The sequence below is a fragment of the Gorilla gorilla genome, chromosome 21 (assembly GCF_029281585.2).
Source record: "Gorilla gorilla gorilla isolate KB3781 chromosome 21, NHGRI_mGorGor1-v2.1_pri, whole genome shotgun sequence".
Classification (NCBI taxonomy): domain Eukaryota; kingdom Metazoa; phylum Chordata; class Mammalia; order Primates; family Hominidae; genus Gorilla; species Gorilla gorilla.
In genome coordinates, this window is record NC_073245.2 from 58,429,288 (window position 1) to 58,445,198 (window position 15,911).

Genomic DNA, 15,911 nt, shown 5'->3' on the forward strand with positions numbered 1-15,911 from the left:
GAGCTCAAGCGATCCGCTCGCCTTGGCCTCCCAAAGTGTTGAGGTTACAGGCATGAACCACTGCACCCTGCCGATTCTTATCTTTCCCTAAGAGGTGCCCCTGGAATTGAGCTTGAAGGCAGAGACCGGGAGTGTGGGTGGCGTTCTGGGCAGGGGAAACAGAAGGTGCAAAGGCGCGGCGGCTGAGAATTATCCCAGATATGGCAAACACTGCAAAATGGTTCGAACCGGGAAGTGGGGAGAATTCGGCACCAGAACACACCGGCACAGCACAGTTGGCGTGTACTGGGGAGCCAACGGGGAATTTTGAGCAGGGGAGAGGGGGGCAGTTGTGGCATTAGGAGGCTTCTCTGGGGGCCGCGGCGTGGACACGCCCAGGGACACGCGCTGGGCGAGTGCCGTGGGAGGGGGCCTGGGGACACGGCCGCTGGCTCCTCCCGCCTGCGCAGCACGCGCGAGCTAATCTGCAGCTTTTCCGTTGCCGCGTGAAAAAGCCCTTTGTTCCGCCTTCTTCCCGGGCCTTTGTGTGGCGGCTCCAGGCCTTAAAGGCCCGTGTCCAACACATGTCTCGGGCGGCGGCGGCCCAGAGAGGCCTCGCCAGCTCCGGCCGCCGCTTCCTCATGCTGATAACGCTCGTGGGGGCGCCGCGAGGCTGCGCGCGGACAAAGGCCTCGAAGGCCAAGCAAGCGCTCATTGTGCGCCAGGACAAAGCAGCCTGGTAAGGAGGGGCCCCTGCGCAGCCACCCGGCCCCTCCCACAGGCAGGAGGAAAGGGGCCTTTTTGCAGTCTCCCAGAGTGGGGAGGGGAGGACCCCAGAAGCATTGCCTGCTGGGGGCCCAGAGCCCTGAGATGACCCATCAGTGAGGCCTTGGCTGCATTGCCAAACCTCTCTGGGCCTCAACTCCCCCATCTCTGAAATGGGGATATTGACACCCAGTGGGACTTCGTGGGTCTGAAAGCAGTCAGAGCTGGGTTTGAATCCTCTGCCACTGATTCTACCTGTGTGACCTTGGGCAAGTCACTCCTTGGCTTCTGTTTGCTCACCTGAAAAAGAGGATGACTCCTACTCACCCCATGTTGTGGTGTTAGAGGAGGGGCGGGCATACAGGACAGTCCTTATGCTTTTCATGTTTACTGTCCTGGAGGTGAATGCCTATGGCAAACTATAAAGGGCTGTGCCTATGGGTGTAGTGGGCATTATAAGCCGATCCCCTGAACCCCCAGTTTAATGCTCCATACTGTTCCTAAGCTGCTAAACCCATATTCTTCTTGCCCCTGGCCACCTTGAGTCCCGCTAGCCTGGGCGAAAGTACGTGGGGAGGTTCAGACCCACGATTATAATTCCTCCCTAGCATGCACCTAACAGTTTGGAGCCTGCTTCTCCCCCAGCCATCCCTCCATTCATTCCTTTATGCCCTAAACACTAATTGAGTGCCTTCTCTGTGCTGGTCTGTGCTAGACTCTGGGGATAAAGTGGCAAGTGAGATAGAAGAGGTCTCGGTCAGGCATCTTATGAGGCTGATGTGATCTCCCCCATTTTACAGATGAAGACACTGAGGTCCAGAGAGGAAACTTGCCAAGCTCAGAGCTGCCAAGTATGGTTGTGCAGGTTGTGTCATGCACAAAGATACCAGGCCGAAGTGGGGAAGCGGGGGTGAATTCCAGCGAGCCTTCTGCTTGCCCAGCCATGTGTCCTAGACCAGGAAGTATCAAAGGGGAGCCTGTTTCTTATTTATACAAAGGTGACATGAGCTAGGGATGCCGATGCCCTGCTCAAGGGTGCACAGTGACTCTGTCACAGAACTGAAATTTGAAACCAAATTGGGGATTCTCTCCCAGAGTTCATTTTTTTTTTTTTTTTTTTTTTGAGATGGAGTCTTGCTCTGTCGCCCAGGCTGGAGTGCAGTGGTGCGATCTCGGCTCACTGCAAGCTCTGCCTCCTGGGTTCATGCCATTCTCCTGCCTCAGACTCCTGAGTAGCTGGGACTACAGGCGCCCGCCACCACACCCGGCTAATTTTTTGTATTTTTAGTAGAGATGGGGTTTCACCGTGTTAGCCAGGATGGTCTCAATCCCCTGACCTTGTGATCCGCCCGCCTCGGCCTCCCAAAGTGCTGGGATTACAGGCGTGAGCCACCATGCCCGGCCGCCAGAGTTCTTTTTAGCCTGACCGACAGCCCATCCAAAGTTGAACCAGCCAAATCCTCGATGCATGAAGCTTCAGGGTCTCCTTTGCCCCAGCCTGGCCCCGTCAGATATCTGAGTCCAAAGGAGGTTGAAGGAGGCTCTTGAGCATCAGCTCAGCTGGAAAGAACTTTGGAGACCTCCTCCCATTCTACAGGTGGGAGGATAGAGGCCAGGAGAGGACCAGAGACATGACATAGCCTGGGCTTCTGATCCCTCGTCAGGGCTGGGCGAGAGGCCGGGCTGATGGGAGGATGCCAACTGCCTTCTTGTTGTTTCTCCTCCCTTCTTGGCTCAGAGCTGTCTCCTCTCTCCTTCCTCCATGCTGCTGCTGCTCCTCCTCCTCCTCCTCCTCTTCCTCCTTCTCCTTTTCCCTGTTTTTCTCTTTTGTTCTTTCCTCGAGGGGAAGGGAGGGGCTGGAATCTAAATGGAGGCAGCTGTTCCCAAGGCCATAGGGCGGGGGCAGCGGGGACCCACCATTAACTAGCTAAAGACCTGGGGCTGGGGGTCAGTTTGGCTGGCTGAGCCCAGGTGTTTTTGTTCCAGCTCAGGGAGCCAGAGAGTGAGTGGGAGGGAGGGAAGCAGGGAGGGGTGGGAGGAAGCAGTGTGTGGCAGGGGCTGTGGCCTGGCAAACTTAGGGGTGGAGGGGTGGGGTGGGGGCGAAGTTTGTGCAGCTCACGTGTAGTGCTCGCATGGGTTGTGTATTTGGTCAGTGTTGTGGGTGGACAGTGTGTGTTTTGTGTGGCGTGAATATGTGAGTGGTGTTCCTGTGTGCGTGAGATTGTGCATTATAGTTGAGCAGCGGCTCAAGAGGCAGCAGCTCAGCCCTGGGGCTGGATCCAGGTCTGCATTGCCCCCAGGCAAGTCATTTCCATCTTTAATTCCCAGCAAAATAGAGATGATAATCCTACTTTGTAAGTTGTCGGGAGAATGAAACGCATGTAAGGTGCCTAGCTGAGTTCCAGGAAAATTACTCCATGAATGGGAACTATTGTCACTCTAATTATTATTCAGAGATGTCTGGTAGGGAGTACACAGGAGTCCCCCCAACCCAGTGTGTGGCTTGCATGCCTGGGGGCGGGGAGGTAAGATGTAGGGACACAGTAGTCTGAGAAGGACAGGAGGAAGCTGTGGGTCTAGAAGGTTCTGCTTAAATTTTGCAGTCCTACTTCTCATTTGGTGACAACAACCTGAAGGGCAGCAAGGGGAACTAGAACAGGTGAGGCTGGGGGAATAGGGAGAGAATATGAGTTTGTGGCAGCTCGTGTGTGTGTGCACCCACACATGCAAGGGAGGCCTGGGAATGGTGCTTAGGGGTGCAGATCTGATGCCCATCTGCCTAGGTTTGAAACCTAGATGTGTGACCTTGGGCAAGTCACCTAATCTCTCTGTTCTTCAGTTTCCTCCTCTTAAAAATGGAGATAGTAGGCTGGGCACGGTGGCTCACACCTATAATCCCAGCACTTTGGGAGGCTGAGGTGGGAGGATCACGAGGTCAGGAGTTTGAGACCAGCCTGGCCAACGTGGTGAAACTCCGTCTCTACTAAAAATACAAAAAATTAGCTGGGTGTGGTGGCATGTGCCTGTAATCCCAGCTACTCATGAGGCTGAGGCAGGAGAATCGCATGAACCCGGGAGGCAGAGATTGCAGTGAGCCAAGATCGCGCCATTGCACTCTGGCTGGGGAGACAGTGTGAAACTCTGTCTCAAAAAAAAAAAAAAAAAAAAGAGAGACAGAGATAGTAATACCTACCTCACAGGCTGGTTGTGAGGTTCGGACAAGTGACTACCAAGAAATCCTTAAGATGGTTCTTGGTGTACAGACTAGCTCTTACTTTTCTTTGTTGAGCAAGACTTTGTATCATGAGCTCTTCGAATCCTCAGATACTGTCATCACTCTCATTTTACAGAGGAGGAAACTGAGGCTCGGAGAAGCCAGGTACCTTGCCCTGGGTCACACAGGGCTAGTTAGTGGCAGAGCCAAGCTCCCATGTCTGTTCAGAGCCGGAGGTCTAACAGCATCCTCTTTTTTTTTTTTTTGAGACGGAGTCTCGCTCTGTCGCCCAGGCTGGAGTGCAGTGGCGCAATCTCGGCTCACTGCAAGCTCCGCCTCCTGGGTTCACGCCATTCTCCTGCCTCAGCCTCCCGAGTAGCTAACAGCATCCTCTTAAGGAGCCAGCCAGGTACACCTGCTAGCATTTCTGTGTTAGCAACAGCACAAAATGCTGGTGTTGTCAAGGTTAGGGTGGAGAAAATGGGGAGGGTGCTGCTTCCTGGCTGGGGTGCACGTGTGGTTTTCCTCTACATAAATATGTGCATATATAATGCATGCAGGCATAATAAATAGGGAAGGCTGCAGGCTTATGCACATACAGGCTTTCTGGTGTGCCTGTGTGTGAGTGCATGAACATACATGCAGCTGACTGAATGATGCAGCTGCCGCCCAAGCTGCTCGTGTGTGTGTGTTGGGGTATAGTTCGGGAGCCTCTTCCAAAACAAAGCAGCCTGCCTCCTGCTCCACTGTCCCAACCAAGGGATTCCTTTCTGCTCACTCCACCCTATCTGTGACTCTTTTCCCCCACTCCTTTTAGGCATATACAGAAAAGCCCACACATGATGCCTGGAAAATTGCATGTGGTTAACACTAGTTGCAGAATGAAAGGGAAAAAATGGGTGTGCAGACCACCAAGAAAAATGGTAATGACCATTTCTTGAGGGCCTGCTATATGCTAAGCACTTAATCCTTCTTCCAACCCTGAGAGCACCAGGCACAGAACTTGGTATGTGGTAGACATTTAATACCTATGAATGAGGCACATACTATTATGATGTCTATTTTAGAGATGGGGAAACCGAGGCTCAGAGGGGGTGCATTGACTTGCCCAAGACTCCACAACTGAGCTGGGATTTGAACCCAGGTCTCCTTTGATTCCAAAGCCCTTGCACTTTCTGCTGCACCACACTGTGGAGTGCTGGGTGGAGAAAGGAAGTGTTCGCTTCCTCTGCTGCAGTGTGGACTAGCTGTTTTTGATGTTCAAAGGAGACTCACAATGGGGCTAGGTAGGAACATGGCCGGGCTGATAAATGGCCAGTCTATCTGCAAACCTGCCTAACTGAGAGGTGGGCCCATCTGAGCACTTTCCTCCCTCCTTCTCAAGCCTTCTAAGGCTTCCCACTGCCTACAGGATAAAGTCCCACTTCTTCATGTGGCATTCAATGTCCTTCGCAGCCTGTCTCCAAGTGCTCCCTTGTCCCTTGTGGTGAGCTTGTCCAGCTGGTCTCGCTGCTCCTGAACTTAACCCCCTGGCTCCATGATTCTGTCCCTGCCATCTCTCCTCCCCATCACTCCAACCTGGGGCACACTCTCCCCATTCCAAGCCTTGTCCTCTTCATCCCCCTGCAGGGGCCTTTTGGGGCAAACCTCTGTCACTCCCCTTCCTGGTGCATAAACTACTCACCCCTCCCTGGAGCTCCTCAAGCCCCTGCCTCAGCCCAAGCCCACTTGGACCTGGACCTGTCACTGGATTCATTCACACGGGCCAAGCCTTCCCATTGGCCCATGTCTGAGGCCATCACCTCTATGGCCAGTGCACAGGGGAGGACGCTGCACCAGTTTAGGAACTGCACTAACCACAAGGAGAGTAAGAAGCAGGAGTGAAATGGCCAAAGGCTGGATTCAGGAAGTGGTGAGTCATGGGTCAAACCCCAGTGCTTCCCCTTTTGAGCTGGGTGGCCTTGGGAAGTCATTTCCCCTCTCTGACTCTCTGTTTCTTCGTCTGTCAAATGAGTACAATGCCCTCTGAAGGGTAAATGTAGTAACATGAGGCACCTTCTACTATCTCCAGTGCAGAGGCTAAGAAAAATCTCTCTGTACTGTCTGCTTTCCTATAATTTCCAGGCACTCACTGTGCCCTGCAAACCATGCTAGGCAAAGTCTCCCAGGATGCCACCTCATGTCTTCATTTCCAGGGACACGCCAAGCTTATTCCTGCCTCAGGGCCTTTCTACTTGCTGTTCCCTCTACCTGGAATGCTTTTCCTCACATTTTTGCATGGATGGCTCCCCATCATTCTGATCTCAGCTCATGTGTCACATCCCTGACCACTCAATTCAAAGTGGCCCTCTGTGGCCCCAATCCCTCCTTATCCTATCACTCTATTTTCTTCATAGTGCTTTCAGCAGTTATTCCATTTAACCATTTGCTGTCTGTCTCTCTGCAGGAGAAGGCAAACTCCACGTGGGCAGGGATCCTGTTTTATCATCTCTGCTTCCTCACTGCACAGAACAGTGCCGGGCACAACTCAATGCGGAGTTGCTGCCTAAGCCTGTGACCCTGAGAACGCAGGTGCTGCCAGAATGGAACCCTTAGAGCGAGCTGGACTCTGGCGGCACACATGGCCTGTGAGGACCCCTTCTCTGTCTCCCACAGCCCCTCAATGGCCTCCCGTTTCCATTTTTGTACCCCACAGTCTGGGAGCTCCACCCCAGTTCTGTCCTTGGCTGAGTCATCTTGGTGTCCCCAGGCCTGGCTCAGGGCCTGGCACGGAGGAGGAGCTGGGTAAATGTTTGTGGTGTTAAATTGGACCAGTCTCCAGCTCCTCACTGCCTCCACATCTGAGGAGCCCCAGGGAAGGGGCCGGCAAAGAGATGAAAGAAGGTGAGAAGCAGGTTTCAAAGTTGGCCCTTTCAGTGCAGATAAAAGCAGGAGGGAAGGGAGCCAAAGCCGGGAGGAGGGAGAGGACTGAGAGGGGGCGTGGAGAGTGGAATTGGAGAGGAGGGGAGCTGGCAGATGGGAGGACTGACCTGGGGCCAAGGACTCGCCTCCCGCTCCGTGTTCTTACCTCCCTGGGAGAGCCTGCAGAATCCTCCTCCCCTCCCTGGGCCTCAACTCCCAGACAAACAGAGGTGACAGTGCCCTTCCTGGAGAGGTCTGGGCCCAGGCCAGAGGCCAAGGGGGTTGTTCAGAGACTATGCCACCAGCCCGGGTGGAAGGGAGTGGAGGAGTTCAGAGGCAGTGACAGGATGGCATTGGCAGCGAGTGTAGTGAAAGCAGTGTGGGCATTCTCGGCTTCAGGACAGAGTCTGAGCTCCTCAGCCTGCCTCTGAGGCCCTGTTAGACTTCACTTTTGTGCCTCATCTTCCCCAGCCCCCTGTAGCGATCACAGTCTGCTCTTCTCCAGGCACACCAACCACTCCTCTGCCTGTATACCTCTGCACAAGCTGTTCCTCTGTCTGGAATGTGCCTCTCCTCATATTTACACCATACCCAGATACCTAGCTCAGGTCAATTCCTGCCTCCTTCAGAAGTCTTCCCAGACCTCTGGGGCTATCTCCCACTCTGAGAATCCATGAACAGTTAAGCAGGATAGCATCTGTGTGTCTCACTTAGGGCTGCCATGTAAGGTTGCACAGGCTGTGCACTGCACAATCCTGATAGAGCCATTCAGACAATGACTGGAACGTTGCCCTCTGGAGTTGCACAATGCAGAGGTCCTCAAATAAACTTTCCCTCCCCCTCTCCTCAATGCCCAGCACAGGGCTAGGCTCATAGTCAGCTCAGGGGTTACTCATTGAATAGGTACAGGGGTTTTGGGAATGAATCAGGGAGCCCCAGTGCCTCCTTCCCATCCCTCTAACACTGGCCATCCCCCCAGCCCCTAACCTCCTCCTCTGGATCAGTTTCTTCTACAGCCTTTCCTCCCTCTTCTATCTGAACATCTTCCAACCTAGGCTACTGTCAGAGACTCCCCAACACTTACAGCTCCCAGACCCTTCCAGGGACCCCAGCTGCCCCATCCCTGCTCTGCCTTTGGCTTGCCTGTGTCTGTGTCTATTTCTTCCCTTTTCTGGTTTCCTCTCCAAGGTGCCCTTCTGTTTCCACATTGCCAGGTCAGTCCCTCTTGTCCTCTTTTTATGGGCTTTTCTTTCTCTCCAGTCTCTTCCTCTCATTGTTGGTCTCTCTACATCTCTGTGAGTCTGTTTTTCTGCCTCTTTTTTCAGTCTTTATTTTTATTTTTTAGTTTATTTTAATTAATTAATTAATTTATTTATTTTGAGACAGTTTTGCTCTTGTTGCCCAGGCTAGAGTGCAATGGTGCAATCTCGGCTCACTGCAACCCCTGCCTCTGGGTTCAAGCGATTCTCCTGCCTCAGCCTCCAGAGTAGCTGCGACTACAGGTGTGCGCTACCACACCCAGCTAATTTTGTATTTTTAGTAGAGACGGGGTTTCACCATGTTGGTCAGGCTGGTCTCAAACTCCTGACCTCGGGTGATCTGCCCGCCTCGGCCTCCCCAAGTGCTGGGATTACAGGCATGAGCCACCACGCCCAGCCTCTATTTTTACATATCATTAATTCACCACATATTCAGCACGTGTCCACTGAGTGCTGAGGCCTGGGCTAGGCCCTATGGGTATAGTGGTGAACAAATAGACATAAATCCCTACCCTCAGACAGCTTACCTTTCAGTAGGAGAGACAAAAAAGGTAATCGGAAAAGTAGGTAGCATGTCAGATGGTGATGAAAGGTAATAAGGAAGCAGCAGAGGAAGACAGGGGATAGGAAGAGTCAGGGCTAAGGGTTGGGGTGGAGTTGAAATTTTAGGAAGAGTGGTCGGAGAAGGTCTCACTGAGAAGATGACTTTTGAGCAAAGACCTGGAGGAAGTGAGAGAGCGAACTATGGGGGCTATTAGGGCGAGAACGTTCTAGGCCGAGGGATCCGCTGTAGCACAGGCCCAGAGTGCAGGTGAGCGTGGTGTGTTTGCAAGGCTGTAAGGGGGCCAGTGTGGCTGCAGCAGAGTGGACTGGAAAGGAGAGGGAGGTGTGGTCTGAGAGGTTCAGGGAGGCCAGAGCTGTCATTGTAAGGGCTTGGGCTTTTATTCTGAGCCTAGTAGGTGTCTTTGGAGGGCATGGGCAGAGCAGGGCCAGGCTCTGGTTCACATTTGAGCAGGATCAGGCTGGCTCATGCAACAATTCTAGGTTAAAGAGGGGTGAGGACAGAATCAGGGACACCAGCAAGGAGGCAACTGCAATACTCCAGGCGAGAGAAAACGGTGGCCCGGACCGAGGTGGTAGCAGCAGAGGTGGTGAGAAGTGGTCAGATTTTGGATCCATTTTTAAGGTAGAGACAGCAGAATTCGCTAACGGATTGAAGGGAGGCATGAGAGAATGAGAGGAGGCAAGGATGTCTCCAACGTTTTTAACCTAAACAGCTGGAAGGACAGAGCTGTCATTCCCAAGATGGAGATGATGGCAGGCAAACTGGTGTTTTTTTTTTTTCTTTTGATGGAGAGACCAGGAACCCAGTTCTGAACTTAAGTTTGAGGTGTCTAGCGGAACACCAAGGGAGATGATGAGAGGGAAGGGGGTGCAGGGAGAAGACTGGGGGAGTCCTGGGCACAGGGATGGCCCAGTCGAGAGATCAGGGAGCCAGTGTGGCTGCAGCCAGCAGCGCGGAGACCCCGCCAGTGCAGTGCCCGCCTCTGTGTCTGTCCCTCCTGGTTCTGTCCCTCATTGGCCTGGCTCCCCTGCCTGTCTCATTGACTGTTCTCACATCTGCTTCCTTGGCTCTTTGGCTCCGTGCCTGTTTCTCTCCACCCGTGCGCCTCTGTCCGCGCCTCCCTCCCCCACGCAGCCCCCTCCTTCGGCTCTGCCCGCCCCAGCCCTCCTCCCCTCTGCCCGCAGTCTGTCCGCGGGGGCGATGGCGGGATAGCAGGCAGCAGGCGTCGGCCCCGGGCGGGGGTCTCACCGGACGGGCCGGTTGGCGGCGTCGGGGTCCCGCGCCGTCACCACGCCGACCAGGGAGCCCACCTGCGCGTCCTCCTGCACCTCCAGGAGGCCGGAGGGCGGCCGGAACTCGGGGGGCTCGTCCACATCGGTCACGGCCACGCGCACGATCGCCTGGTCGCGGAACGTGCCCAGGTCGGCGAAGCGGGGGTCCACGAACTTGTTGAGGGCCTCCAGGATCACGGTGTGCACGGGCTGGGATTCGAAGTCCAGGCGCTGGGGGAGGGAGCAGAGGGCCGGTTAGTAGGTTGGGTCTGGTGGACACTGAGGCCTTCATGAGGGAGGCCAAGGCAGGTGGGGTTGGCCCAAGGTCACACGTTGTCTCAGCAGGGGCGGCAGGGATGTTTGGGCTGCACTGCAGAACTGACCCAGACCAACCCGGTGGGTTACGGGTGGAGAAACTGAGGCTCCTCGAGGACAGTCTTGCCTAGGGACCCAGCCACTCCAGGATAACGCGCTGAGCACCCAAACTTCCTGCTTCCCAGCTCAGTGTTGGCGGCATATTTCATTAGTTTAGTTCACGAACACAAAGCACCTACTGTGTGTCAGTGCTTTAAGTATGTTAACTCAACTTGACATCAACCCTAAGAGGCTTGTATTCTTATGATCTGATCTTACACATGAGGAAAACGAAGCTCAGAAAGGCTCAGTAACTTGCCCAAGTCACCGGGCAGTGAGTCCCTAGCAGAGCCAGGATTCCCTGGTATGCAGGAGTTAGCAACTAATGTGAGTTGAGCCCGATAAGCCGGGCTGCCTTAGAGCTTTCCTCTGAGATCTGGCTAAATCCATGCTGAGCCTGTGCTTCTTATCGGGGGGTGCTAATGGGTGACCCTCTGATGAATGAGCTCCATGGCTGTGTGTTAGCTCTGGCCGTCTAAAGACACTGCCTATAGCAACGAAAAATAGCCATGCCGTGGAGCTGCAGGGACCTCAGCTACATGGTGGGGGAGCGATCTGATTGGCAAGAGTGACCTTCCAGGAGACTCACAGGCAGGTGCCTGCCCTGTGTATGGGGTCCCCCCATTGCTCTCAGAATCCCCCACCCCCGACTTCTCCAGCAGCAAAAACAGCCGTGTCCTGCCTCCAGCCTGTTGCCTGGGAAATTAGGATGCAGGGAGGCAGGCGGTGTCCTGGCCTAGGAGTGAGCGATGGACTCTGGAGCCAGGCCATCAATCTGCTCCCTGAGCCATCACCGACTCCGCAGAGACACCCTAGGCGCCACTGCTGGAGTAGGCGGCGGGAGGGGGCCTGAGAGCTGGGGGTGGGGGAGATTAAGCAGCCCAGGGGATGAGACCAAATGCTGTGCTGGAGTCCCCAGGCTGAGTTTGAAGCCTGATTCTGCTGCTCTGTGAAGCTGGGTTTCTCTGGGCCTCCAATTCTCCATCTGTAAAATGGGCTCATCTAACAGTTAAGGATGAACGGAGATCAAAAGACTGAAAATCACTAGTGCTTAAAAAAGGGAGATTCTAGAGCTGGACCCCCTGAGCCTGTATCCCTACTGAATGATACTAGATGCATGGCCTTGGGAAAGTTACCGAACTTCTTGGGGCCTCAGTTTCTCATCTATAAAATGAACGATAACAGCATCTCAGAGGGTTGATGAAGGGATCAAATGAGTTAATACGCAGAAAGTAGTTGAAGGGTGCCTGGCATGTGGCAAGCACTTTATCACAAGTAGTAGCTATTATATTATTATCCTCTGGAAAGGAGCTGAAGGAACTGGGCATTTTCTCTATCCTCAAGCCCTCAATGCCAGGTAAAGAGCGGGTCATTATGTGCTTGCTGAGCGAAAGAAGGACTGTTGAGGGCAGATGTTGGAAGGCAGAGCTCAGGCTGATAGGCACAGATTTAAGGAGACAGATGCCGGCTGAATGGGAGGAAGAAGAGCTGGACAGTGGCAGAAAGTGAGCATTCTGTCGCTGGAGATATACAAACAAAGGCCTATGACCACTTGTGGGCCAGTGCAGGGGACTTAGACCTCCCATGGGAGAGTGGGGTCGGAGTGGGTGGTCTTAATGGCCTTTGCAGCCCTGAGTTGCCAAGCCCCTGACCAAATCCTGGAAGATGGATTTTTGCCTCTTTATTTGACCTCCCTAGGGATCGCTGAGTTTGCAGTTTTAGTTTCTGGTTCCTGGGCCAGCCAGTGGGCAAGGAAGGCTGTTAGACTCAGGAAGGAAAGGGCTTTGGAGTCACCAGACCTGGGTTCAAATCTCTACCATGTGCCTTACAGGTGTGACCTTGGGCAAGCCCCTTTACCTCTCTCAGCGTCTATTTTCTCAGTTATAAAAATGAGGATAGTAACCTCAGCTTCAGAGGGAAACATGAGGATTAAAGGCAATGAGGAGTGTGAAGAGGCTGGCAAGGATGTGAAGCACACATCAGAGTGTTTGAGGGTGTGGATTCCCATCTGGATTGAACCCTGGCTCTGACAACCAGCTGTGCAACCTCAGACAGGTCACTTCACCTCTCTATGCCTGGTTTGCAAAAGGGGAATGATACCATCAGTGTTTTTCCAGGTTGGTCCTGGACCTCTAGAGAGAACTAATCCATTGAGTGGAGTGAGGTGGGGGTATTCGGCTGCCCAGAGGCCTCCCTGATCCTCCCGCCCCTGAGGCCTGCCTCCCCCATTCCTCCTGAGGCAGCTACACCTTCTGCACTATGATGATGGCCTCCTGAGTATCGCTGTCTGTGGTGACCTTGAACACATCGCCGCCGCTGCCGCTCTCGTCCTTAAGGTGGTAAGTCATGTCTGTGTTCTCTCCCACGTCTGAGTCCTCAGCCTTCACACGTCCCACAGCCGTTCCAATGGGGGCTGACTCCTGGATGCTGAACTGGTACATCTCTGTGGGGGACACGGCCATGAGCAGGGATGAAGGCAGCCCCTACCCCAGCCTCTGCCAGCAGTGGGGGAGGGGACAAGGGGGCCCAGGTGAGCCTCTATGGAGGACAGTGCCTGAAAGGGGCTCTCAGCTTGGCCAGAATGGGGGCTGGGAGAGGAATGTCCCCTGCAGAAGTTTGGGTGGCAGTGCAAAAGGAGGGTTTAAATTCTGACCTTTGGGTTTATTCACTGGTTGATTTGGTAAAATGCCTGCAGTTCTTTGGGCCTCAGTTTCCCTACCTAGCCAGTGACAGGGACAGAGGAGCACAGTGATAAAGGCTAAGACTCTGGAGTCAGTCCTAGCTGTGTAACCCTGAGCCTCAGTTTCCTCATCTGTAAAATGGAAATAAATAACGATGGTGCCTTCCTAACAGCTGTGTGGTTATGACAACTAACTTAGATGATGACGCCTGTAACATGCTTAGTACAGTGCCTGGCACTTGGTAGCTACTCAAGAAATAGAATAAATTGTGTTAAAATGGTGGGGCTTCATACTGATTTTGCTGTTCATGTTAACGGTAGTTATTCCTTCATTTCAATGTATACATTGAGCATCTATGATGCCCCCAGAAATCACGCAGTTCTAGACACTGCGGTTACAGCAACAAATAAAATGGACCAAAATCTCAGCTCTCATGTTGCTTTCCTCTTAATAGAAAGGGAAAGACACTAAACAATCATATCAGTGAAACATATGGTATGTCCAACGGTGATAGGTACTTAGGAGAGAGATAAAGCAGGGAAGGTGTGGGAGTGCTGATGAGGGTGTTGCGCAGTTTTAAATAGGCTGATCTAGAAAGGCCTTGCAGAGAAGATGACATTTCTGCAAAAGTCAGAAGGAGGGGAGGGAGCGAGCCAAGCAGATATTTGGGAAAGAGTATTCTAGACAGAGGGAGCAGCAGGTGCAAAGGCCCTGAGGTGGGTGCTGTGCCTGGCATGTTGGAAGAATGGCAAGATGGCTGTGTGGCTGGAGGGGAGGAGCAGAGGGGAAACCAGAAGGAATGAGATCAGATGGGATGGAGGCTGCAGCTTGCTCTCCAACCAGAGCTGAGGTCGAGGTGAGGATGACTTGCTAAGTGATGGCCAGCCTGGCTGAAGCAGGGTCTGTGGGGATGTGTCTCTTGGGGGCTCTACAGGTCTTGGTAACCCTTGCGTGGAGTGGCTGCCTCTGATTCATCCTCATACAGCAGCCGGGGTGGGGCACTTTCTGAAACACAAGATGAACATGCCACTCCCCTGCTTTAATCCCTTCCATAGCTCCCCATTGCCCTTGGGATGGAGTTCTGCAAGTCCCTTGGCCTGCCCTACAAAACACTGCCTGGCCCCTTCTGGCTTCTCCAGCCTCATCCTCCAATCCCCACTCCATCTCTAGCTTCAGCCTTGCTGAAGTTCTTGTGATTCTGCAACTGACTCACTCTCTCTCACCTCCAGGCATCCCCTCTCCCTGTCCTCCTCTCTGCCTTTGCCTTCCCAATTCCCGCTCTGCCTTCTAGTCTCACTGAATGTTGCCTCCTCCAGGGAACCTTCCCAGACCTCCAGGCTCTGCTCCTGTGCTCCCTTGGCCCCCAAGCTTATCCCATTGTTAGAATTACTGCGTTTTTACTCTCATTTTCTGTTTATTCTCTCTCTTGGGTATGAGCTGCTGGAAGAAAGGGACCACATCTCTTATTCATCAGGCATTCCCAGTGCCTGGCAGAATGCCAGGCTGTCGCATAAATGAAATGTGTGAGGGACTAGTGAGTGTATGAATGAAAACCAGCATGAGTTACCAGCAGACACTCACCAGATTAACACAAATCAAAGAACGTGACAGTACCAGGAGTCAGTGAGGATGTGGTACAATGGACATGTGCATTTCCTCATGGGGGAAAACAGTTTGGCTTTATTTGGTAAAGTTGAAGATGAGTACATCCCATGACCCAGCAATTTCACTCCTCTGTATCCATAGAGAACAAGTGCAAATGGGCACCTGGAGACCTGGGGCAACAAGGTTCAAAGCAGTCTCCTTCCCAATGGCCCCAAACTGGAAATAATGCCAGTGTCCACCACCCCCAGAATAGATAATTATGGAATACTATACAGCAAAGAAAATGAATAAATTACAGCTACCAGCAACATAAGTTCATAAACACAATTTTGAGAGGTAAAAAGCAAGACAAAAACAATTTGTATTGTATGATTCATCCCATTTATATAAGGTTCAAAAATGGATGAAATTAGACTTGTGACTGGTGATGCCTGCGTAGATGAACAGACTCAAAAGATGACCATCACAAAAGCAGGTAGTGGCTAACTGGAGGGAGGAGTTGGGGAAGAGGCTATGATCAGGAAAGGGCATATTAGAGCTTCTGGGGTCCTGGCTGGTGGTCATAGGATTGTTTGCTTTATCATTATTTGTTGAACTGTTCTTTTTGTGTGCTATAGTTCATGATAAGAAAGACGGAAAGAAAAAGAAAGGAAGGAGGAAAGGAATGACAAGCAGGAAAGCAAACCTTCTGGGGGCCCTGGCCTCCTCTCTGCTCTGCCCCACCCCTTCCAGTTCAGAGCTCATTCAGAGCCTGGCACAAGTGGGCAGAAGACTGGGTGGGGGTGCATCCCACCCATCCCACCCGTCTGCATGGGGCTGCCTTCAGGGGCTGGGGCTGGGCTGGGAGATTGGGCAGTGGGATGGCTTCTGTGCCAGGCTCCCTGGCACCGGGAAGCCGGTTGGTGAGCTCAGCTCACTCCGCTCTTTGTCTGAGCCGAGGCTGTAGGCCGCGATGATGCTGCGCTCTCAGCTAAGGGATTGGATTCCCTTATCTCTCGGGGGTCAGTCCCCTGTGGCGGGGTCTAATGTGAGAGCAGCAGACCTCAAGTAATGACTCACCTGATAGGAATCAGCCCAGCTCCCGCGGCATTTAGTCTCTGCCAGCTTTGGTGGCTTCCCTGTCGTGGCTCTCGGCCTGAGCCTGGGACAGAGGGGTTGGCTGGGCTGATAGGGAGCTGGGAGGCTGGGCCGGAGACATCCCCCAACCCCCGCTGTGCCAGCAGAGGCAGAGGGTGGAAAGGCCTCCTAATTCAGAAG

General features: G+C 53.3%; 1 protein-coding gene and 1 long non-coding RNA gene across 4 annotated transcripts in view; one reads left to right on the forward strand and one right to left on the reverse strand.

The window, feature by feature from the left end:
- Nucleotides 1–15,911, reverse strand: part of CDH22 (cadherin 22) — a 135,066-nt gene that overhangs the window by 26,770 nt on the left and 92,385 nt on the right. For both annotated transcript variants that reach the window (XM_055373100.2, XM_031004925.3), the window contains exons 6-7: nt 12,618–12,811; nt 9,932–10,185 (exon numbers count right to left, since the gene is read on the reverse strand). In XM_055373100.2, coding sequence (XP_055229075.2) covers nt 9,932–10,185; nt 12,618–12,811 — 448 coding nt within the window. The remainder of the gene's footprint in view (nt 1–9,931; nt 10,186–12,617; nt 12,812–15,911) is intronic.
- LOC129529139 (uncharacterized) lies at nt 510–6,642 on the forward strand. 2 transcript variants are annotated; one of them, XR_008674572.2, is made up of 3 exons: nt 510–718; nt 5,588–5,870; nt 6,405–6,642. It is a non-coding gene; the product is annotated as an uncharacterized lncRNA (long non-coding RNA). The 2 variants fall into 2 exon arrangements; XR_008674571.2 differs by lacking the exon at nt 510–718 and adding an exon at nt 1,501–2,341.